Genomic DNA, 23,676 nt, shown 5'->3' with positions numbered 1-23,676 from the left:
CTACTTACCACCGATGGATCGCTTTAAACCACCATCATCTGACGACAAGGACCTCCGTCGCGGAGCCACCCTCACCGGCTCGGCGACGTTGGTTCCGATCAAATGAGGGAAATTAAGCAAAGCTCTAGACCCACGAATCTTATAAGCAGCTTGATCATAAGCCAAAGCTGCATCCTCTGGTGACTCATAAGTCCCTAGCCATATCCGAGCACCACGCCTTGTCGGATCTCTTATCTCCTCGGAAAACTTTCCCCATGCCCGCCTCCTTACACCGCGATACTTCCTCCACTGCGACGGGGCTGCCTGATACTCATCTACTGCTTTGTTCACATTTTCTGAAGTGTTGGAATCATGGGGAAGATGGTTTTGAATTGAAGTAAGAAAATATATATTAGAATCTGACATAGATAACTAGTTGTTGTTGTTGCAACTTTTGTGGTTTATATTTTAATCTATGGGGATGGATTTAGGGTTCTTGGGAAAACTTTATATTAATATAAGAGAGATGTATAGTTATAAAGTTTTATGTGTGTGTGGTTATATGGTTAAAGAATTTTTAGCTATTAGAAGTCAAGAAGTGGCGTACAAGAACTAATAAAAAATCATGATGTTAAATTTTATAAAAAACTTTAAAAAATTTATTGAAATTTACTGTGATAAGAAAAAAAGGTTCTTTTTTTTTGTGTGTAAATTGTGGTTTTTGTCCCAGCGTTTTGTTTAAATATGCGGTTTTATTTCAATAGTTTTAAATTTGTGATTTTCGTCCCTGTGGTTTCATTTCACTTGCAATTAGCCCGAATTCACTAATCTCGTTAAGTCTGGTCGTTAAACTCATCAGCGTGCCCCTCACGTGAGAGGCATTTTTTTTTCCTTTTTCTCCTCAAATAAACCACAATCTTAATTCGCAAGTCCCCTCACATGAAGGATACGATGATGGTTTTAACTACCAGACTTAACGAGATTAGTGAATTCGGGTTTAACTGCAAGTGAAATAAAACTACAAGGACGAAAATCGCAAATTTGAAACTATTTGACTAAAACTGCATATTTGGATAAACCACATGGACGAAAACTGCAGTCCACTCTTTTCTATTTTTTAAGATTTAAACAATAGTAGAAACACATGAAAATTAAAATTTTAAATTGAACACATATTAGTGACAAACATAGAAGCTTGAATATAGTATAAGCTTGCACCACATTATTGATTTTAAGAAAAGAAACCATCATGTTATTTTGTTTTATTAGTTATATATAAATGATAAATCCAAACACCAATTAAATATAAGATACCAAATCTTAATTCACAAGTAAATAACACTAATATGTATAAAAATATTTTATTGACTCAAATTAATTAAGTTATCAAATCAAAATAACACTAATATGTATAAAAATATTATATTGACTCAAATTAATTAAGTTATCAAATCAAAATGTCCAAAAGCATATCTTTTACTGTATGATTGATTAAGGACATTAGAAATTTTATCTTATTATTATAATTAGTAACTATTAATACTATTATATGTGTATATAGATAAATAATGATATATAGACTCACATGTAAAATAAAAGGTGCAAATAAAAATGATAGAAAATCACATGAGGTTGACACGTGACAAAGACTAGGAGGAAAACAACAATAAAATAGAAGACATGTGTTACTAAAATGAAAACTAATTTAGCTTTTCCGTACGTTGTTTAGAAATTGGAACACACTATTATGTGTTGTAGGCTTGTAGCTCGCGACCGGGGACGACGCTAAGGCCGGTCATATTGGTATTTTGGACACGGCACACTAGAGGTGCATAAATCGGTTTAAAATAAAAAACCAGTTTGGGTTGGAACCGTTCAGTTGGTCAACAAAAGTCAAAACCACTTAATGATCAGTTTCGGTTCGGGTTGAAATCGATTTCTTGACCAGGTTTTGATCAGTTTCGGTTCAGGTTTTGGCCGGTTTCCGGCAGAAAAATTATAAACCGGTTTCAAACCTACGGTTTTATCAGTTCCAAACAGGTTTCTACATAATCTGATTCAAACCGGTTCAGTTTTGATTTGATTTCTAGGTCGGTTTGGTTAAACCGGTTCTTTTACCCACCTCTACATAACATTTTTATGTAAGGGCATATATGTTTTTAGGCGTTTTTTTCCCAAGCCTTACCCCAATAGATGGTTTTATACATAAGATTATAATTAAAAACAAGACATTTAAAATTTTTTGTCTAAAAGAAATCGGATCAAATATGAAATTGAAATGAAGTATAAAAATTGTGTGACGTATTTTGTGGTTTATTCCCGAACCTGAGCTATGGGTCGGGAAGGTGCGGCCGGTTTGAGTTGTTGAATCAATCTTATTAATTAAAGAAAATTGGAATCTTTGTGATCTCCAGTTCGATCATGTGGGCGTCCGGGTTTTATCACCAGTGGGCCTTCGGGCATGTGGGTTTTACCGGGAACTGTATATAACTTAGAGGCGTTTTAAGGCTTCTTACGACTAGATTGAGTCAGCTGGCGGTGACATTTACCATTGGATCACCCTATACAAAGTAACTAGGCAATTCTATATTTGTTGGTGCTACAAGTTCCTAAGCACAATCCATCCAAATATCTTAACTTCTAGTGGACTCGCATTTGCGGCCATGGCATCCCTAACAACACGCGGTGCATCCAATTCTTGCAACTATAAAGTTTATAGTCATAATTCATTAAAATCTAGTTTTTTTTATATTATTTATTTATTATAAATAAAAATAGAAAAAGTCAAGTCTGACCTGAAGAAGAGCAAATGCAGCTCACAATCTGAGCAAATTCAGTTTTTTTTAGTTGGTGGTGGAACTTGCATTGGCCCAATACTACTTTTTTTCTAGTTATATACCAATATGCAAGTTCCACCACCACCATAATAATAGTATTGGGCACATGGGTGGGCGAACTCTAGTTGTGCTTGAGTTGCGATCCGCTCCGGTTTATTAAGTTGGATGTGGGAACCCACGAGAGGGGCGAAGGACCTGTTTGAAGTGGCGAAGGCCTATGACTAAGTGATCCGACTCACAGTTGAAAACCTTTCGGGTGCCTTGTCTGCGGTAGAATAACCCCTTCGGGTTATTCAACAAGGATGAAGGGCGCTCTTGTTGTTGCATAGCTCGTGTGATGGGAATCCTCTGAGATCAGCTGAACAGGCTGACAATCGACAGAAGATTGTAGTGGTAATAGTATAATACAAAGCATTTATTTGTTTTGCTAGCTAGTTAACATAGTTTAATTTGTGAATCATGGCCGTTTTTTGTCGTAACGCCATCATATATCTTATTCGATGAAATGCTATCTAATACTCTAGTTTAACCTTTTTAACTTATAGTTGTCACAATCATCAATAAGACAAATATACGAATTGTAGGATGTTGCATATAAATTTCAATACAAGTTGAAACCATAGTATACCATAAACAAAGATATCAAAAATCAAAGTCAAAAGGATAAGAAGTCATACCAAGGCTTCAACACATCTAACTATTGGAAAAAAAGATTCAAAAGTTTATATAAATGTTTCATAATCAAAATTAGAAGATCAACTGTAATAATAGAAAACCAACCTTCATGTCGAGAACCAGTAAGTAGAACAAGTGCATCAATAGCTCCATCTTCGTGTCGGCCCATTGTAGCAATGTTATTAGTGTTGCTATCAACATGAGCAGTTAAATTAGGCAAAGCCCGAGTTGACTATATGATAATAACAACACAAAAACAATATGACCTTACACATTAAAAATTACCCCCCCCCCACCCCTCATTGAAGTAAAATATATTATTGCCTTTTTTTCGCACATCCAAGCGCTTGCAATTACGAGCAAGCGTTACTAAAGCATTAATACCACAAACTGCTATAATTTCCATGCTACACTTATCACTGGCTGCCAAATTGGCAAGTGTACCTGCAGGTCATTCCTAAAAGCAAAAAATCTTCTAAGAAACAATTTCCTCATTTGTAACCCGTGACACAAAATCAAGATACAAACTTGAATTCCAACGCGTCTACGCCTATATGTAATAATTAAGTCCAGTAAAGTTTTATGACACCAGATTCAACAATATCTCCCTTAATCAAGATTAGTTGTATTAGTAGACATAAAATTAAAGGTCAAATTAAGTTCTTTTTTTATTTGACCAACGAATAATAAATAAGACAACACCTTATGCTCATCCCCGATAGAAAGAATCCAAAGCCCGCCAACGTCCTTATTAGCCGCAAGAATATATGGTGATGCGGCCACCCCTCAACGCAGATTTAAATTCGGAAAACGACTCCAGATTCACGTGCCAAATCCCAGTCTACGTCGAGGGTCCACGAAACAGATAGATAACGAAGTGACACGGCATTTGCTAAGTGATGCCGCAACATCAATACTTTCACAATCAACAAATGAAATTTCTTGAAGATCCGGTCATTGATTAGCTAAAGCAGCCCAGAATATAAAGTTCTGAACAATATAACGAAGTGACACCAACAATGTTCTGAACCTTCAAAATTAACACCAAAACGCAAACAAGGACCAACTAATTGTAAGACGGTGGTTATGGAAGAGATCACGGAACGGGTCAACCACTTGAGAGTGAAAAATCAAGTCTCATAAACCAATTATACTTAATGAGTCCTTTGTGTCCAAGGCCATTTGAAACCTCATTCCAACACACCATTGGACACATAAGGTGCAGTATGTGAGGAAGAAGCTTTCACAATAAGCTTTGGAGTGCATGTCTAAGAATAATAAGAAAACTCAGTTATTTGACCCTTTGCAGTGATGAAGCTTGAATAACATCTTCAGTTTGTGCAATTAATTTTTCTCCTGAAATTAAACTCGAAAAAAATAACGCCGCATTTCTTTAGATTTTCAATGTTCGTATCACATTTTATTGCAGCATCCACCAATGCCGCCTTTTGAGCATCAATATTTCTCATTTCTTCGTTGTCAAAACACAAATTTATAACACATCTTTTCACCAAATTCTTGTTCCGTTCTCAATGTTGCAGCCAATGTTCGATGCCTAAAAATATAAGCATAACGTCTTAATGGAGACGATAGCTATTTTCCTACACGATTGCGGTTGGTTCATGACTCCAGTTGGATGGAAAAATAGTTGTCACTGGTCAAGGCATGGGAACCACCATGGAATACTCTCTTGCACTGGTTGAGCTGCTGTTCGGGAGAGACAAAGCTAATCGACTTTCTGGACTACAGCTGGTTCGCTTTAACTTTTTAGGTTAACGATTGTAGGAGATTTATGCTTATGTGTATAGTAGCTTGTTGAAAGTTAATCTTGAAACAATTTATCGAGAAAGTGTTTTAGTTAGGATGTTTAGAATTATCTCTTTATTAGTTTATTTATTTGTATGTTTGCAAGTTTATTTTATTAGTTTGAAAGTCTAGAAAGTACGAGTTTGAGTTTAAGTATGTTTAGGAAGGTACACAATATAAATAGATGGTTAAGGTTTTGTAATTAGTGTGTCTAGAGTTATAAAAAAGCATAAAAGAGTCGATATTGGTTGAGATTAGTTTCCGTGTTCATGTTCTTCATTGCCAATAGTAGAGAAAGTGTTGGGTCGAGAGAAAGCTTTAGAAATTTCTAAGCAAATGCTAGTCGTGTAAGGATATGTCATCACTGTAATTAGTATGTCGTTGCATGTTAACACGAAAGTTGGTTGTCTTCTCATTCGATATCTCTTGTTTTCTTGTTGAATACAATAACTATGTATCCACATGAATGTTTATACAAACATTGATGGTCTCTCTAAATTTAGAATAAAAGGAAAATAACATTAAAGACCTTCAAATTTTGAATTTTTTACTAAATTATGAAAATTTGTTGTTAAATTTGAAAGTAACCAACGTTAAAACGATACATTGATATAAAGTACACATCAATTATTAATCATTCATTAAGAAAACTCAAAACAAACAGACTATGAAAGAAGCATTCAGAACATAAAAACTGTATTAACTGTTGACATTCAATTAAGATTGCCTTTATTACTTTTTAAGTTTGATCTATGCTGAAGACTCTGTGTGTTTGTGTTCCAGGTTCCTGAGCACTAGCCTTGCAAATATCTTTGCTTCCAGTCGACCCGCAGCTGCAGCGGCGGCACGCCTAAGAACACGTAGTGCACCCAAGTCTCGCAACAGGTTCACATGTTCGCGTGCATATCGCCCACCCGGAACAGTAAACTGTAAAATTTATAACTAAAATATGTAAAAAAAATAAAAAAAAAATCTATTTTTGTTATTAAAAGAGAGTAAACTCGAGTTGGACCTGAAAAAGAGCGAAAGCAGCACAAAATTTGAGTGCCGGATGCGTATTACGGAACATGGACAGAATCCGTTCAATTTCAGCTTGGGTGCATCGCAAATCACACGCTTCAGGAATATGGGCAGATTTTGCTATTTGTGCCACCTGTGCAGAAGCTGTGGATAAAGAGATACCAGAAAACGCTCGTCGGTGAACAAAGGTCCACATGAAAATTGGTGAGATGTAACTCGAGGCTGCTATCTTTGCCATTTCTAAGTCAGAACTGTTTGGAGCACCTTCTGCTACCCGAGCATATTCATCCATTCTATGTACAAGATAACAAAGCAATATAGAATATTTGAGAACAAATTAAAATTAACAAAAAATATATATGGTTTGGATTAAATACAAATGAAGTTAACTTGCTAAACGTGAGAATCAAGTAGAGTAATTATGTAATTACATTATAGAGTAATTACATAATTACTGTACTTGTATATATAATTACTCTACTTCATTCTCACATTTAGCACGTTAATTTCATTTGTATGTTAGTCTTCCCCTATATATATATCAATTCAAGATAATTAATTACTTAAAGATTTACCTGCCATCACAAATGTATGCACACACTAAAGTAATCATGAAACGAGCCTTCTCAGACTCGCATGATTTAAGTTTATACAAGTCCATAACGCTCCCATCTTCCACCATTCGCAGAGCGTTTCTAGGGTTGAATGTTAGACGCAAAAGGGCCTCAGCTGCAGCCTCTTCGACATCCTGATATTTTATAGCAATATTTTATTAATTTATAATTAAGCTGATGAATTGAACCCCTCCTTATTGCTAAAAAAAACACTTCGTAAAACATCGAAAGCTAAAGTGTAACAGAATTTCAAAAAATAACGATATAAACATCGAAAACGTTCATTGATACCAAAAACAGTAACAGCCACTTACTTCTGTCGTAGATCGTGCAAGTCTTATGAGTGCTGTAACGCCCCCCTCTCGTCCAATTGTAATGCTAGTAGAAATAAAACAAAATATGGTTTAATAGATTTTCTGTAACTGAAATATAAATCTAAAGATCATACAGAAAGTTGCATATTGTTTAATAGAGAGTTATGTTATAGTTTCAAAGGGGAAAAAGGATTGATGCTTTAACTGAAAGTAATAGTTCGGTCATAAGTTTGCATGTACCTGTTAGCTTCTGAAGCCGATAAGGTCCATAGAGTTCTAGCCACTCTCTTTTGAAGATATGGATTGGCGGACGCTGCACACCTTCGTGCAAGAGAAACCTGTAATAATAATGATGTTTATAATAAGCATGTTAATCGAAAAGACTAAATGAATGTAGGATTTTGCATATAATGTTCAATGCAAATTACAACCGTAATGTGCAATAAACAAAGATGAAACACCATACCAAGGCTTCAACACCCTCAACCAATACAATCCGCTCTAGGTTTCTGTCATCAATTAATAAATTCGACAATGCTGAAAGCGCTTTGTGGCTGTGGAGAAACAGATTAAAAAGTTTATACAATTAATATTCAATAATCAAAACTCGATAAGTGCAATAATTTAAAACCAACCAGACAGCTACATTTTCAGAACGAATAAGTAGAACGAGTGCATCAATAGCTCCATCTTCTTGTCCCACTGCAGCATTTAAAGTGTTTCTATCGCCATAAGCCGTTAAATTAGCCAATGCTGCAGCCGCCTTTACCATAATAACCACAAAATAAGATATAACATAACATATTAATTAATATCGCCCAAATCAGGTAAAATATCATATCATTACCTGTACTTGTACACGTTCATCCTTGCTAACACGAGCAAGCATAACTAAAGCCTTGATGCCACCCACTGCTGCAACTTCAATGGCACACTTATCATCGCTTGCCATAAGAGCAAGTGCACCCGCGGCTAGTTCCTAAAAAGCAAAAAAAAAAAAAAAAAAAAAAACTTTTGATAAACAATTTCCTCATTTGTAACAGGTGACATAAAATCAAGACGCGTACCATAAGTACATCACCGCCTCTAGGCCATTTGAAGATTAAGTCGACTAAAGTTTTTATGGCACCAGATTCAGCAATAGCCCCCTTAATCAAGATTATTTGTATTAGTAAATATAAAATTGAAATCAAAAGCTTTGAAAATTGAGAACAAATTAAAGAAAATAAAATTTGAGAAACCTTATGCTTATCCCAGATAGCAAGATTCTGAAGGCCAAAAGCTGCCTCTTCAGTCACCCAACTATTCATGGATCTGGCTAAGCTTGCAATAATCATGATGCCGCCATTTTCTGCCACCGAGTTTGCAAAATCTGGATTTAATGAAAGGTTCGCGAGTGCCTACAAGAAACAATTATTTGATTAGATTGCCATAATTCCATAAATACTCTTTTTTGTGATTACTAAATGAAGAAAGCACAAAATATTCAACCTTTATTGCTGCGCATTGAATCCCTTCTTTCCAAGACGTTGCAAGTCGTAAAAGAAGCTCAACTACGCGACCATACATGACAGCACCAGCGCGCGCCACATCAACATTTGCAAGCCCGATAGCTGCCCATTCTTGAACATCTTCTTGAGAACTCTGCAATAGATTGATTAAAAGTACCACCAACTCATCGAGCCTGGCTGAGTTAACCTCAGCTAACCGTAAAAGTGCATGTGAAAGAATCCATTCAGCCCAAGTCATAAACTCACCCAAAATCTCGTCTTCCTTTGACCTATTTCTCAAATTCGATAGTTCTATAAACTTGTTGTTAAAGAAACCGAGCATCGTTATACCAAGACGATCAGCCTTGGTATGAAGAGCGGTGGCTTCCTCCAATGACGGGCAAAGAAACGCACACAAAAGTTTCAAACTTTTTAATGAAGAAATTAACTTCGTAGCAGCCTCCGAAGCCACATCAGTTCTTGAAACATCTAAACCTTCTAAATACCGAAGATTGCACCAAGATTCACACGCCGAGTCCCAGTTTATGTTTGTAGTCCCCGCAACCGACAGAAAACGAAGTGATGCAACCTTTCCTAACGCCACTTCATCGATATTTTCACAATCAACAAACACAATTTCTTGAAGGTCCTTACACTGATCAGCTAATGCAGTTATGGCCTCGGTAGTGACATTGGAGACCCCAGAAAGCCTAAGCCTTTTTAGCTTATGGCAGCGATCAGCTATTATAGCTATTCCATCGCCTGTAATCCTTTCACAAAAGTCAGGACCGAGTTGGATGCTTTCAAGAAGCTTGTGACGGTCCACGACTATGGCAAGAGTTAAATCGGTTATTACTTGACAGTTTTCACCACTTAATTCTCTCAAGTTTTCTGCCTCAAGGTTACTTAGGAGATAGGTATCAACCGACCCCTTAAACCGGAGTTCTTGGATATGTGAGCAACGAGCACCTTGAGGCTGCACTTTGCTCCAACGGAGATCTAATGATTTCCATAGACCTCGTGATGATCCAAGACATCTCCAGCTTTTGCATGTTGATGACAAATTGGCTCGATCTCGATAACTCAAGCTAGCAAAAACCTTAATTATAATATCATCTGGCAATCTATTCCAGTTAACAAGTCCATCTTCATTCACTTTTAAACATTCTGCACCCTCCGTTTCGGGTTGATCTGATAAATTCAACTTTTGGGGTCTTTTTCTGACCCTACGATTCATCTTAAAACAAAGATTTTACACGGAAATATACACTAAGATTTCAACAACAAAACCCTTGAACCAGTTTACAAAAAACACCCAAAATTGAACCTCAAAATCGTCAACAATTCACAACATACAATGGCACCAAATTATGCATAAAATAATGCCATATGATTGAACTGAACTAACGCAGGTACACAACACCGTAAGCGTGTTCATCAAGCAGATATCAGATCTTACGACACATCGCAAACCTGATTAGGGTTTTCAATCAAAACTTATAATTTGCAACACCGATTGAGAATCAAAATCTTTAGAAGATCAGACTGAGTTCAAGAAGCTGATTATGGTGTGAAACCTGATGAGGGTTATTGATCAAAACCTATAACTTACAGCACCAATCAAGAATCAAAAACTTTAAAAGATCGGATTGAGTTCAAGAAGCTGAAAATGGTGTAAAACCTGATGAGGGTTTTCGATCAAAACCTATAAATTTGCAGCACCGATTACCGATAAAGAAATAAAAAGCCTTTAGAAGATCGAATCGAGTTCAAGAAGCTGAAAATGGTGTAGTTTAGAGAGAGAAAGAGCGGTGAGAATGAAAGAGGTGGAAACGGTGTAGAGAGAGAGAGAATGAAAATGAAAGTGTGAGGTAGGGTAGGAGAGAATCTAGGTTATTTAATATTGTCAGATGAGAATGAGAAGCAAAAACATAAAAGGATCCAACATGGGCTTTTGTACTTTCAATCATAACAAAACATTCGTTTTGTTTTCCAACTTTGTTCTTTTTTAATATTGAAAATGATTTGTATATTTGTTTTTTAATGGATTATAAATTTGTAATGTATATATTTTTGGAATGGATCTTATTCATATCTGGTTTTGTTTATTGAAATGAGAAACAAAAGCCTAAAAGGTTCTTGCTTGAAAGTCCAAACCGGCTGGTTCCTAACCGTGGGTTTCAATCGGTTACACCCTGTAGGTTTCAAAACGATAACTCAAACGGTTTTGCTCTTGATACAAAGTGTCGAGACGGGTGCGGTAAATCAAACGACCGAACAAAAGATAATATATAGATAGAATATAAGTGAACGATCTCGTTGTTGGTTAAAAGGTTAATAACATTAAACAAGAACCGACCTACCCAAGGTGAGCTCCCCTTGGGTGGATGATTTACACCATACAAACACACACACTCAACTAGAAAACAAGTTTTCGATCTATTTATAGTTGAACACAAAATCCTAACATTCTAGAAGTTTTCTAGTTAAACGTATGTCGAAGCTCTTGTCTCGGATCCGGAATTCATGTCCGCTTTAATTATTTACTTGACCAATTATATTTACTTGACCAAGTAGAAAGAGAGTAGAGTGAGTAGAGATAGTTGGATGGATAAGATAGTTGTTTTGCAAAAGGTTGTCTCTAATATGTGCATGTCTCACCTTATATAGGTGAGAACATGCCATACTAGGTTTCCATTAATACAGCCCAATGGGCTCTGAACATATGACCTCGAGTCCAAACATACAAATAAGTAAATTATTACAAATACGTTTATGTCTCTGAAATAATACATGATTAAATACACAAAATGGGCTCTACACTAGGCCAAAACAAAAGTGAGGGATATACAAATTATTTTTCAATAACTTCTTATACTTCTCTCTACATACTTAACCACATCAATAATGTCACTATTGCACTATACGGCCTCCATCAACTAGTTATGTTTGTTTATGCGTACCACAAGAAATTCAAAGCTTAACATGTAGTCTAAATCAAACCCAAAACATTACAACTTCACAAGACTAAAACCCATGCAACTATGATCTTGAACACTAAGCAGTTTAGAAAAAAATTTCAATTACAAACAACACTCAAAACAAGGATATATCTAAAAACAAATGAGTATCACTACTGTTGACATTCATGAGCACAAATTTATGCTGAAGACGTTTGATGGTGCTCCATGTTCCTGAGCACAATTTTTGCCAATACCCTCGCTTCTAGTGGACCAGCAGTTGCAGCAGCGGTGACCTAAGAACACGCGATGCACCAAACTCTTCCAACAGGTTCACATGGTTGTGTGCATACCGCCCACCCGGAACAGTAAACTGTAATTTTATTTATAATCAGAATCTGCTAAAATTTAGTTTTCTTACAATAAGAGGAATGTTGAGTTTGACCTGAAAAAGAGCAAACGCAGCCCACGATTTCAGCACCGGAGACTTGTGACGCAACATCGATACAAACCGTTCAATTTGGGCTTGCTTGCATTGCCGTTGACCTACTTCAACAATGCGAGCGGATTCCGCTACTTGTGCCAACTGAGCAGCAGTCGTTGATAAAGAGACACCGGTAAATACATGTAGGTCAAAATGGTTCTTCAGAACTAGTTCAATGTCCTCCAAGATTGGTATCATTCTAGTTTTTATAAATTCAGTAGTCCTTAAACCGCCTTCTGCTACCCGAGAATATTCTTCCAGTCTGTGTACAAGACGAAACAAACAATATAGAAATTTGACAAAAAAATAAAAAATAAAATATCCTCAAGAATATATAACATCAAATTTTTACCTGCCATCAAACATGTATGCAAAAGCTAAAGCCGCCGTGAAACGAGCCCTTTTGCACCCTGAGAAACAAATATGAAGCAAGAACCCAGTGCCCAGATATTCGTTCACTATTCGCATAGCGTTTCCTGGGTTGAATGCTAGACTCCAAAGAGCCCCAGCAGCCATCGATTGGACGTCCTAATATTTTATAGCAATATTTAAATGTTTATATTTATAAAATGACAAATTATTTTTCATTTCAAACTTAAACAAGAAGTGAGTTTCTTAAAGAGTAAAAGTAACAAAAACATAAGCCTTTACAGAATCTAAAAAGAGAAACCGCGACTCACTTCTCTTTGAGATATCATTGCCATCCTAACGAGCGCGGTGATGCCCTCCCTGTCGTCCAATTGCAATACTAGTAGAAACGAAACAAATTATAATTTAATAGATTTTTCTGCAATTGTGAGATCATATACAAATCTAAACATTGTATATAGTTTTTAAATCATTTTTTAGTTACATCAGAAGTTGACATTGTAAGTTTTATATATAAATGTGAAGGGTTAATACTTGCATATACCTATTGGCTTCTGAAGCGGCCGACAGGTCACATAGAGCACCAACCACTCTCACTTGAAGAATTGGATCATTATGTATACACGTTTTCGCAAGAGCAACCTGTAATGAAACAATAAATCATACTAATAGTGATACAACCGATTTCTGTCAAATTTAAACGAATGAAGTGTAGGATTTTGCATGTGTCTTTAATACAACCAAAATGTTCAATAAACAAAAGGTACCAGGAGTCAAAGTGATCAATGGATAAAATATCATACCAAGGATTCAACACCGCCAGCTAACGCAACGTGTTCTCGATTTGCCTATACCAAAATAAGATATCATGTTTTGTTACTTAATTCACTTTAGACATTAATTAACTTGTTCTTTTAGCAGCAGACTTAATATTATATATTCTGATATTACCTCTTTACGCGTGTTCCAGTGCTTGCAATAGCGAGCGATCGTATCTAATGCATTTATACCACCGACTGCAGCAATTTCTATGCCACACTTTTGATCGGTTGCCAAAGTGGCAAGTGCGCCCGTCACCAGTTCCTAAAAAGCAAAATATTTTGTAATATACAATTTCCTCATTTGTAACACACGACACAAATTCAGGACACGTACCAGAGTTCCACTACTGTAGGAATCACGCCAGTTCAAGATTAAGCCAACTAAACTTTTAAGGGCACCAGACTCAGAAATAGCTCCCTTAATCAAGATTACTCGTATTAGTAAAGATTTTAACCGAGTCAAAGTTTTTAAATTTGACAAACAAATAATAAAACCAAAAACCTTATACTCATCATAGACAGAAAGATTCCGCAGCCCTCCAGCAGCCTCTTTAGCCACCCACAGGTGCATAGATTTTGTTAATCTTGCAAGAATGCTGATTCCACCACGCCCCACAACCGACATTGCGAAAGCCGGATCCACCAAAAGATTTGACATTGTCTGTAATAAACAATTTTTTAATAATAATAAAACAATATTATATAATTTACTATAAAACGATTACAATAAACAATTATATTATTAAGTTGCCATAAGAAATACCCTTAGTTTGTGATATATATTAAACCAAGAAAACACAAAAGATTCAACCTTTGTTGCTTCGTATTGGATCTGTTCGGTCAAAGATGTTGCGAGACCTACAAGAAGCTCAGCACCGCCACCTTTCATGATGGCTTCAACAATTACCGCGTCAACTATCCTTACATTATTAACCATCACCGTGAAACCTCCAAGCCCTCTGGCTGCATATTCTTGAACATCTTCTTGAGAACTCTGCAACAAATTGAGCAGGAGATCTATCCCTTGATTGACCCAAAAAGCCTCGAACCCTGGTGGCCTAATCCCGGCTATACCCAAAAACACATATGAGAGAATCCATTCAATCCAAGTCAAAAACTCATCTAAAATCCCGTCTTTCTTCCCCGACTGGTTTCTCCATTCAGACAAAGTGCCGGGAAATATACGAGATAGTTCTTTCAAAGTGTCGTTAAAGTAGCCTAGCATCGTTATACCGAGACATTTAGCCTTGGTATGAAGATCAGCAACAAGCTCTAATGAAGGACATTCATATGCACACAAAAGTTTCAACCTTTGTAACGACATAATCAACCTCATAACAGCCCCTGGAGCCACATCGGTTCTAGAAACATCTAAGCCTTCTAAATGAGGAAGCTTGCACCAAGATTTACTAGCCAAATCCCAGTCTAAGCGTGTGGCCCCCGCAACCGAAAGAAAATGAAGCGACACGACATTTCCTAACGCCGCCACTCCATCGATACTTGGACAATTGATAAACCCAATTTCTTGAATAATCGGGCAATGAGTAGCCAAAGCAGTTATGGCCGCAGTATTTATATGGCTTACCCCCAAAAGCCTAAGTTTCTTTAGCTTTGGGCAGCCTAAGGCTATAGCGACGATACCCTCGCTTGTTATGTTATCACATGGAGTAGGCCCAAGTTCGATGCTTTCTAGAAGGGTGTGATGGGCCACAATGTGTGCAAGATTTGAATCGGTCATCATCCGACAATAACCAACTCTTAAATCTCTCAAAGCTTTGGCTCTAAGATTACTTAGTGAATCCATAGTATCGCATCCATTAATCCTAAGTTTCTTTAGACTTGAGCACCTTGAAGACAGCAAATTCATTAGGCCCCGCTGGATTTTGTGAGTACGGAGATCTAATGATTGCCATAAACCCGACGAAGATCCAAGTGATCTCCAGGTTTTGCAACTTGACGACAATTTTGCTCGATCACGATAACTTAAAAAAGTAAAACCTTAATTAATACATCATCAGGCAATCTAAACCAATCAACACCTCCAGCATCTTCACTCTCTGTTTCGGGATGATCTGATAAATCCAACTTTTGGGTTCATTTCCTAACTCTATAATCCATCTTATGACAAAGATTCTACACAAAAGTATACACTAAATACTTATAACAAAAACCCTTCAACAAATTCACAAAAAAACATCCAAAATCGAACCTCAAAATCTCATCAACATTTCACAACATTAATCGAGCTTTAATCACAATTTCTGCAAGCATAAAAGAACGCCCTATACTCGAACTGAACTAACGCAGGTAAACAACAACACAGGCGCATACATTGAGCAGATTTCAGATCTTACAACACATCAAACCTGATGAGGATTTCAGATCTAATGATTCCCAGAAGCCTTTAGATGATCTAATTGAGTTTAAGAAGCTGAAAATGGTGTTGTTTAGATACAAAAAGAGCGGTGTAGAGAGAGAGAGAGAGAATGAATACAACAACAGCAAACGAAAGCTGGCAATTCCCGCAAACCTGATGAGGGTTTTCGATCAAAACCTATAAATTGCAACACCGATCTAGAAACCAGAAGCTTTTAGATTATCGAATTGAGTTCAAGAAGCTGAAAATGGAGTGGTTTAAAGAGAGAGAGAATGAATACAGCAAACCTAATAAGGGTTTTCGATCAAAACCTATAATTTGCAACACCGATCTGGAAACCAGAAGCCTTTAGATGATCAAATCGAGTTCAAGAAGCTGAAAATGGTGTTGTTTAGAGAGAGAATGGGTGGTGCGAATGAAAGAGGTGGAAACGGTGTAGAGAGAGAGAATGAAAATGAAAGTGTGAGGTAGGGTAGGAGAAAATCTAGGTATTTAATTTATTGTGTCAGATGAGAATGAGAAGAAAACGAAAAAAACCTAAAAGGACCACTTGTTGTCTTGTAGATTTGAGTTCTACTTTGTTCTTTTTCAATGAAAATGATATGTTCTAATATATATGTTTTCTTAATATAGATTTATTATTTATATTTTTTTTAAACTAAACTAAACAACCAAATTATTAATTGAAATTATACCAACCTTCTCACACAATGCTTTTTAAGGAAATCTCAACGGGTTGTTGTTCACTATAGGCCCTCTCCAAGAATCGTAAAAAAAATTTAGGTCGAAGACGAAAATATTTGGGCCTTAAAGTAGTTGAGTAATTGGGTTTAAATAATAAGAATACATATTTTTTTTCAAAACAAATATATATAATTTTAGAAAAAATAAAATTTGGGCCTATTCGGGTGTTGGGCCGGGGTCCGTTGACCACCCGGCCCTGCCTCATAGCTGGCTCTATAGTGTCTTGGACAAGCAAACCGACTTTTTTTAAAAATGACATCCTTCGTTGTTTTCAATGACCCAACCGTAATTATTTTGTGTGACCCAAGTTACTATATTCATGAATTTTTAGCAAATCAGGAACTGAGTAATGCATAGAGTGGAGGTAAATGGCATCGATTGCATTGCCAAACTAAGGTAGTAAAGCGGCAACCTGCAAGAATATGGTCGCTAGTCTCCTTGTAATCACTGCAAGGCCTACAAAGTCACCGAAACCACCTCAATATTTCTTGAAAGGGCAACAAGAGTTGAGATTCTATCCATCTCTACCTTTCACATATTAACTTTTTAGGAACCTAAACTACTTCATGCAGGGTCTCGTTTTGTATATTTGTCTTTTGTATTTGTATGTTACGTTTACGTTGTATTTTAGTAGATTACAGTCTCGTCTATGTATGTTTGGACCCAATGTCATGTAGGCTTCAATGAGATAAAACTTCTCGAAGGAATAGCTTTTACTATAAATAGGGACAGTATATGTCATATGTAGGGGTGAGCAATAACTGAATCGTTAACTGATACCGAACCGAAAACCGACGAAACCGAACCGATATAACCGAAAACCGAATTAAGCGAAATTAACCGAACTAAACCGAACTCTTCATTTTTTTATATTTTGAAGCATTTTCCCCCTCTATTTCATGTATTATATGTATTAATAGTTTAATACTATCATTCATGTATTTATATCTCCATTTCATATATTTATACCTTCATTTCTTGTGGTTATGCATTCATTTCATGTATTTAAACATTCATATCATGTATTTTTAAGCAAAATTTCAGCCCAAGTTTGAAACTGTTTATTAACCGAAATTAACCGAACCGAATCGATAACCGATTGGTTAGGTTGGGTTATTGTTAATAACCGAACCGAACCGAACCGAACCGTGCACACCCCTAGTCATATGTATGTGTGTTTCTATGCTGTAAATCAATCACCCAAGGGGAGCTCATCTTGGGTGGGGTCGGTTCGTTTATTAATATATCAATCTTTAACCGGCAACCAGATCGTTCCTTTATTTTATATTGATATTATTTATGTTCGGCCGTTTAATTTACCACACCCATCTCGAACGTTTATCAAGCACAAAATATGTCCGTGTGTTCGATCCGGTCGTTTGGGACCTACAATTATTCAGCTCCTTGCTGAAAATTCCTTGTAATTTGTTAGTTTTAATAAGAAGTGTGTTATTATGAAGAAATCATCCTAAGTATGTCTAGATATTATCATCTGTCACAATCGACATCGCAATGTTCTTCACCTCTTCATTTGCGTGTTTTAAATTGCCTATGATCGATTTAGTTTATCTTTTCAATGTGATTTGGATTCGTTTTCATCGAATCCTGAGAAAGTAACAAAGTTTTGTTTTGAATGCGCTTAGTCATGTGTACCACACGATTTCAAAGCTCAAAATGTAATCTAGAGAAAAGCCAAAATAATGTGAGACTCAAACCCAAAGATGCAAATTGACTTTGGAAACATATCTTGAAAACTAACCAGTTTAGAAGAAGATAAAGAGTTTCTGATACAAACAAATACATCAAAAAACAAAACGAATATATATAACTGTTGTCATTCAGGTTGAGTTATTGCTATCAAGCTTGACCTGCTGCATTGCTAGGCTGAAGATATCTCTTGGTGCTCCAGGTTCCTGAGCACAAATTTTGCACATATCTTCGCCACTACCGGACCAGCAGCTTCCGCGGAAGTTACCCTTAGAACATGTGATGCACCCGCCTCTTGCAACAGGTTCACATGGTGGCGTGCATTTTGCCCACCAGGAACAGTAAACTGTAAAATTTTAGTTATAATCAGAATCTGTTACAGTCTAGTTTTATTATAATAAGAGGAATGATGAGATTGACCTGTAGAAGAGCAAATGCGGCAAAGGATTTCAGCGCCGGAGACTTATTACGCAGCATCGATATAAACCGTCTAATATCAGTTTGGCTGCATAGTAATTGTCCTGTTTCAAGAATACAGACAGCTTCTGTTGCTTGTGCCAACGAAGCAGAAACCGATGATAAAGAAACGCCAGTAAACATCTGTGGGTCAACAAAAATCGACACAAAATATTCAATGCACTTCAAGTTTGTTTTTCTTGCGCTTTTTAAGTCTACCGGAGCATATTCTTCCACTCTATACAAGATAAAAGAAAAAAAAACTTTAATATTAAGCAATATAGTAATTTGACAAAAAAAAAAAAAAAAAAGCTGACAAGAAATATAAAACTTCAAAATTTAACCTGCCATCAAACACATATGCCAAAGCTAAAGCCGCCATGAAACGACCCAACTGGGACCCTGTTGAACAAATACCAACCAAGACCGAAATCCCCCCATTTTCGACTATTCGCAGAGCGTTTTCTTGGCTGGATGCTAGACACCAAAGGGCTCCAGCAGCCATTGATTGGACATCCTAATATTTTATAGCAACATTTTAATAATTTTATGTATAGCTAAAATGACAATATATTCTTTATATCAAACTTAATTAACAAACAAGAAATGGATTTCTAAAAATAAATAAATAAGCCTTTACTTGCATGTCTGTTGTTGCCAGCCTTATAAGAGCGACGACGCCTCCCTCTCGTCCAATTGTAATTCTAGTAGAAATGGAACAAATTATGATTTAATCAATTTTCTATAACTATAAGATCGTATACAAAATCTAAACATCATATAGAAAGTTACATGTTTTTTAATCATCTTTGGATACAAAAGGTTACTTAGTGAGTTAGGGTATATATAGTTAGATTAATGTAAATGGTTAATATTTTCATGTACCTATTGAATTCTGAAACTGACAAGGACCATAGAGTAACAGCCACTCTCGCCTGGAGACTTGGAGAGGCGGTAATGCACGCTTCTGCAAGGGCAACCTGTACGAAACAATACATTATACTAATGGTAATAACAATACTGATAATAATAACAATAATACAACTACTACTGCTAAATTTATAACAAATGAAGTATAGGAATTTGCATATATGTCAATGACAATAGATAATATATCATACCAAGGGTTCCAAACCGCCAGCTAATGCAACATAATCTCGGTTTCTAACATCAAGTGCTAAATTACCCAATGCTCGGACCGCCTATACCATAATAAGATATCACATTTCTTGATAATTAGATATTTCACTTTACACGTTAATTAATATCATATTATTACCTCTTTTTGCACGTCCTCGCACTCGCAGGCGCAAGCAAGTGTTATTAAAACATTAATGCCGCCAACTGCTGCCATTTCCAGGCTACACTTGTCATCAAACGCCAAATTGCCAAGTAAACCCGCCACCCGTTCCTAAAAAGCAAAATATCTTGTATTATACAATTTCCGAATTTGTAAGACGTGACACAAATCAAGAGGCATACCAGAAGTCCATCAGACTGCCACTTAACGGTTAAGTCAACTAAAGATTTGATAGCACCAGCTTCACCAATAGCTCGCTTAATCAAGATTAACTATATTAGTAACAATTTTAACCGAGAGCCAAAATGTTGAAATTTGACAAACAAATAATAAAACCAAAAACCTTATACTTATCAAAGACAGAAAGGTTCCAAAGCCCTCCAACGGCCTCTGTAGCCACCCATCGGTTCAGCAACTTCGTTAAGCTTGCAAGAATGGTGATCCCACCACGCCCCGCCACAGTTATTGCAAACGACGGATCTACAGAAAGATTTGCAATTGCCTACAATAAACAATTATTTTAAGTACTCTTTTGTGATAAATAAATCAAGAAAGCATAAAAGATTCAACCTTTGTGGCTTCTCTTTGGATCCCTTCTTTAACAGATGTTGCAAGACCTAACAGAAGCTCAACACCGCCACCTATCATGACGGCGTCAACAAGTATCGCATTAACCATCGGTACATCATCAACCACCATCATGAAAGCCGCAAGCCCTATGGCTGCAAATTCTTGGACATCTTCTTGAGAACTTTGTAAGAAATTAAGCAAGAGACCCACCCCTTGATCGACCCAAAACTTCTCGAACCCGGCTGCGTTAAGCCAACCGGCTATATGTATAAGTGAATGCGAGAGAATCCATTCAACCCAACTCATAAACTCATCCAAATTCCCGTCTTTCTTCCCTGACCAGTTTCTCCATTCAGAGAAAGTGCCGGGAAACATACGAGACAGTTCTTTAAAAGTATCATTAAAGAAACCGAGCATCATTATACCAAGCCGATTAGCCATGTCATGAAGATCGGCGTCAACATCTAATAAAGGGCTATTAAATGTACAAAAAAGTTTCAAACTGTTTAATGACTTAAACAACCTCCTAACAACAGCTGCAACCGCGTCGGTTCTGGAAACATCTAACCCTTCTAAATTACGTAGGTTGCCCCAAGAATCACCAACCAAATTCCAGTTTATATTTGCGGTACCAGCAACCGAAAGAAAATGAAGTGACACCAATTTTCCTAGCGCCGCTCCGTCGATTATTAGACAATTGACAAACGCAACGTCTTGAAGATGCGGGCAATTATTGGCTAAAGAACTAATGGCTGCGGAATTCACATTTTGTACGCCCGAGAGCCTAAGTTTCTTCAGCCTGGGGCAGCCTAAGGCTATAGCGACTATTGCCTCGCTAGTAATCCCTTCACAGAATTCAGGCCCAAGTTCGATGCTTTCAAGAAGCGAATGATGGGCCACGATGTGTGCAAGATTTGCATCAGTTATTTCCCAACAGTAACTACCTCTTAATTCTCTCAAACCTTCAGCTCTGAGATTAACTAGTGAATCGATACTGTCAGATCCACTAAACCTAACTTTACTTAGATCCGAGCACCTTGAAGACAACACATTCATTAAACCCGACTCACATCTGTGAGGACGAAGATCTATCGATTGCCATAAACATTGTAAAGATCCAGCTGATCTCCAGATTTTGCAAGTCGATGACAAATTTGCTCGATCACGATAACTTAAATGAGTAAAAATCTTAACAACTAAATCATCAGGCAATCTAAGCCAATCAACACCTATATCATCATTCACTATATGACAATCTACACTCTCCATTTCGGGTTGATCTGACAAATTCGACTTTTGGGTTCTTTTTCTAACCCTACGATTCATCTTACAACAAAGATTCTATAAAGAAATATACACTAAAGATTATAACAACAAAAACCCTTCAATCAATCAACAATTTACAGCATACAATGGCACCAAATTATGCATATAAGAATGCCATGTAATCAAACTAAAATAACCCAGATACACAAGAACATAAGCTCATACATTAACCAGATATCAGATCCTATATGTATATATTTAGCTACTACACATCAAGTCTGATGAGGGTTTAGATGATCAAAACCTATAGCTTACAACACCGATCAAGAAACCAGAAGGCTTTAGAAGATCGAAATGATATCAAGAAGCTGAAAATTGTGTGGTTTAGAGAGAGAATAAGCGGTGCGAAGAGGTGTAGAGAGAGAAAATGAAAGAGGACACAAGTGTCAGGTAGTGTAGGCGATAATCTAGGTATTATGTATTTATAGTGCCAATAATGAGAGTGAGTAGCAAAGCCCTAAAAGGACCCACATGGGCTTTTCATAAAACATTCGTTTGTTGTTTTTCAATGAAAATGATTGTTAATTAATTTGTTTTATTTATGAACTATTAGTTTGTAATAAATCTTTTCTTTTTTTTCTTTCTTTTTTTTTGGTATAGATTTATATACATACTTGGTTTCGTTTATTGAAATAGAGCATTTCAAACGAATTTGTATGTTGGCTTTTTCGAACGAAAAACAAAAAACTCATAGACCCATCTTAGGTCATCGACCGATCTTCTTTTCTCTATCGTTTAATACTCACAGAAATCGTTGATAGAAGTTTTGGTCATGGAGTTGGACTTGGAAACCAGCACGCTTTTCCGGCTTCTCTCTCCTCCGTCTTTGTCTCCCCTCTTTACATCAGATCTTCGTTGAGTTGAACCTTGTTATGAGTATTTTAGAACTTTTGTTTCTATCATTAGTTATTTATAGTGACAAGTAACTACATCTGATCTCTGTGAAGTTGAACCTACGTACTTTTTACGAGCATAAAAAATGAAAATTGAAGATTTGGGTTTTACCTCCACCGTAACTTATGGTGTCTTCATCGTAGATTACGATGGAGGTTGGGCAAAAATGTCATAGCAGGCACCGTAAGCAGAAGGTTGACACCGTAGGATTTGGGCCCACGTAAGCTACGGAGGGGCTATGTAGCATGCGTAACATGGGACGCGAAAAGTCGATTTTGATTATTTGCTTCCACATTTAAGCTCGGTTTTAACCCTAAGTCGAGATATCTTCATACCCTAACAACTTTGGACGATCTTGGAGCAAGGACTCACCAAACTAACACCCTAATTAAATCACAAAATCATCCATGAATTCATCCTTCCGATCGATAATCGACCTACTCAAGATGCAGAGGCAAGGCTAATCCCTTCGTGACCACTTCAGGTGTAGGGTTTCATATGAACTAATAATTTGATGACTTCGATCTATCCATATGTGTGGATTAAGTTTTGACTAAGCATTTGTTTGATTGAATCTTTGCGTTTGCTGAACTTATTAAAAAACAATTGTTTTTCTGGGATTCTATTTCATTATCAATCAATTGGTTTGTGTTCATTGACATTTAAGATTAAGTTCTTATAGTCATTGAATCGTTTACCTTTATCGTGAATTCTTGAGGAGTTTTATACAAATAAACTGGTAATTAGGTAGACTAAGTTCAGTTGTGTCAATTCGTCAGTGAATTATCACAATCAAACTGTTGTGTATAGTAACTATTTATCAATTTAAACTTCCATTTAATATGAGTTATAAATGTTTAGTGCATTATATTTCCTGAATCCGAGGTGTGTTGTAGGTCCCAAAACGACCATGCGAACAGTTTTGCTCTTGAT

General features: G+C 36.6%; 2 protein-coding genes and 3 pseudogenes across 2 annotated transcripts; all 5 read right to left on the bottom strand.

The window, feature by feature from the left end:
• LOC143549776 (ethylene-responsive transcription factor 13-like) lies at positions 1 to 405 on the bottom strand. Its single transcript, XM_077040589.1, has one exon. It carries the CDS (start codon positions 403 to 405, stop codon positions 1 to 3), a length of 405 nt encoding a protein of 134 aa, XP_076896704.1.
• A 5,441-nt stretch (positions 406 to 5,846) lies between these two features.
• Positions 5,847 to 6,672, bottom strand: LOC143549765 (protein ARABIDILLO 2-like). Its single transcript, XM_077040585.1, has 2 exons — positions 6,310 to 6,672; positions 5,847 to 6,224 (listed from the first exon to the last, which is right to left on the bottom strand). The coding sequence occupies exons 1-2, from the start codon at positions 6,607 to 6,609 to the stop codon at positions 6,048 to 6,050; spliced, it is 477 nt and encodes a 158-aa protein (XP_076896700.1). The 5' UTR covers positions 6,610 to 6,672; the 3' UTR covers positions 5,847 to 6,047.
• Positions 6,673 to 8,551: 1,879 nt separating this feature from the next.
• Positions 8,552 to 10,336, bottom strand: LOC143549764 (protein ARABIDILLO 1 pseudogene; annotated as a pseudogene).
• Positions 10,337 to 11,960: 1,624 nt separating this feature from the next.
• On the bottom strand, positions 11,961 to 20,357 carry LOC143549775 (protein ARABIDILLO 1-like; annotated as a pseudogene).
• On the bottom strand, positions 19,753 to 22,010 carry LOC143549763 (protein ARABIDILLO 2 pseudogene; annotated as a pseudogene).
• Between the last annotated feature and the right edge of the window lie 1,666 nt (positions 22,011 to 23,676).

This window comes from Bidens hawaiensis, unplaced genomic scaffold (assembly GCF_021521415.1).
Source record: "Bidens hawaiensis isolate Kalapana, Puna unplaced genomic scaffold, B.hawaiensis_p1.1 tig00015775_1, whole genome shotgun sequence".
Taxonomy (NCBI): domain Eukaryota; kingdom Viridiplantae; phylum Streptophyta; class Magnoliopsida; order Asterales; family Asteraceae; genus Bidens; species Bidens hawaiensis.
This window is presented reverse-complemented; position numbering and strand designations above follow the sequence as displayed.